The sequence below is a fragment of the Penaeus monodon genome, chromosome 22, assembly GCF_015228065.2.
Source record: "Penaeus monodon isolate SGIC_2016 chromosome 22, NSTDA_Pmon_1, whole genome shotgun sequence".
NCBI lineage: Eukaryota > Metazoa > Arthropoda > Malacostraca > Decapoda > Penaeidae > Penaeus > Penaeus monodon.
The window spans coordinates 5,006,447-5,006,814 of NC_051407.1; the positions used below are offsets into that span (position 1 = coordinate 5,006,447).

A 368-nucleotide genomic window follows, 5' to 3' on the forward strand; every position below is an offset into this window, starting at 1 on the left:
CAGGTGTGATAACAGCTGAGCTTCACCCTGTGGTCTTTGTTGCACTGCTGAGAGGAATTATGCAGCTGTGGCATGAAGATTTCTTGTAAGTTGTTGTTTATGCCTGTGTTTCATAAAGGAGGCTTAGTTTTTATTTATAACTTAAAAGAAAAAATCATGGGATAAGTATAGATTGTGATAGGAGACCCCATAGTAGTAGCCTGCTGGTTCCTTGTTGAAAGTGTAACAGATTTGCCTGGATATTTTTGTTTAATGTTGTTAACCATTTTGCTCCAGATGGTTAAAAAGACACAATGCTCGTGTATGTGGCACTCACCCGTGAGTGAATGTGAATGTGTTGTCCAGAAACTCTTTTATTTAATACAGTT

At 38.0% G+C, this 368-nt stretch overlaps 1 protein-coding gene across 1 annotated transcript in view; it reads left to right on the forward strand.

The window, feature by feature from the left end:
- Positions 1 to 368, forward strand: part of LOC119586789 (thyroid adenoma-associated protein homolog) — a 7,699-nt gene that overhangs the window by 163 nt on the left and 7,168 nt on the right. The window contains exon 2 of the mRNA XM_037935509.1: positions 4 to 85. Coding sequence (XP_037791437.1) covers positions 4 to 85 — 82 coding nt within the window. The remainder of the gene's footprint in view (positions 1 to 3; positions 86 to 368) is intronic.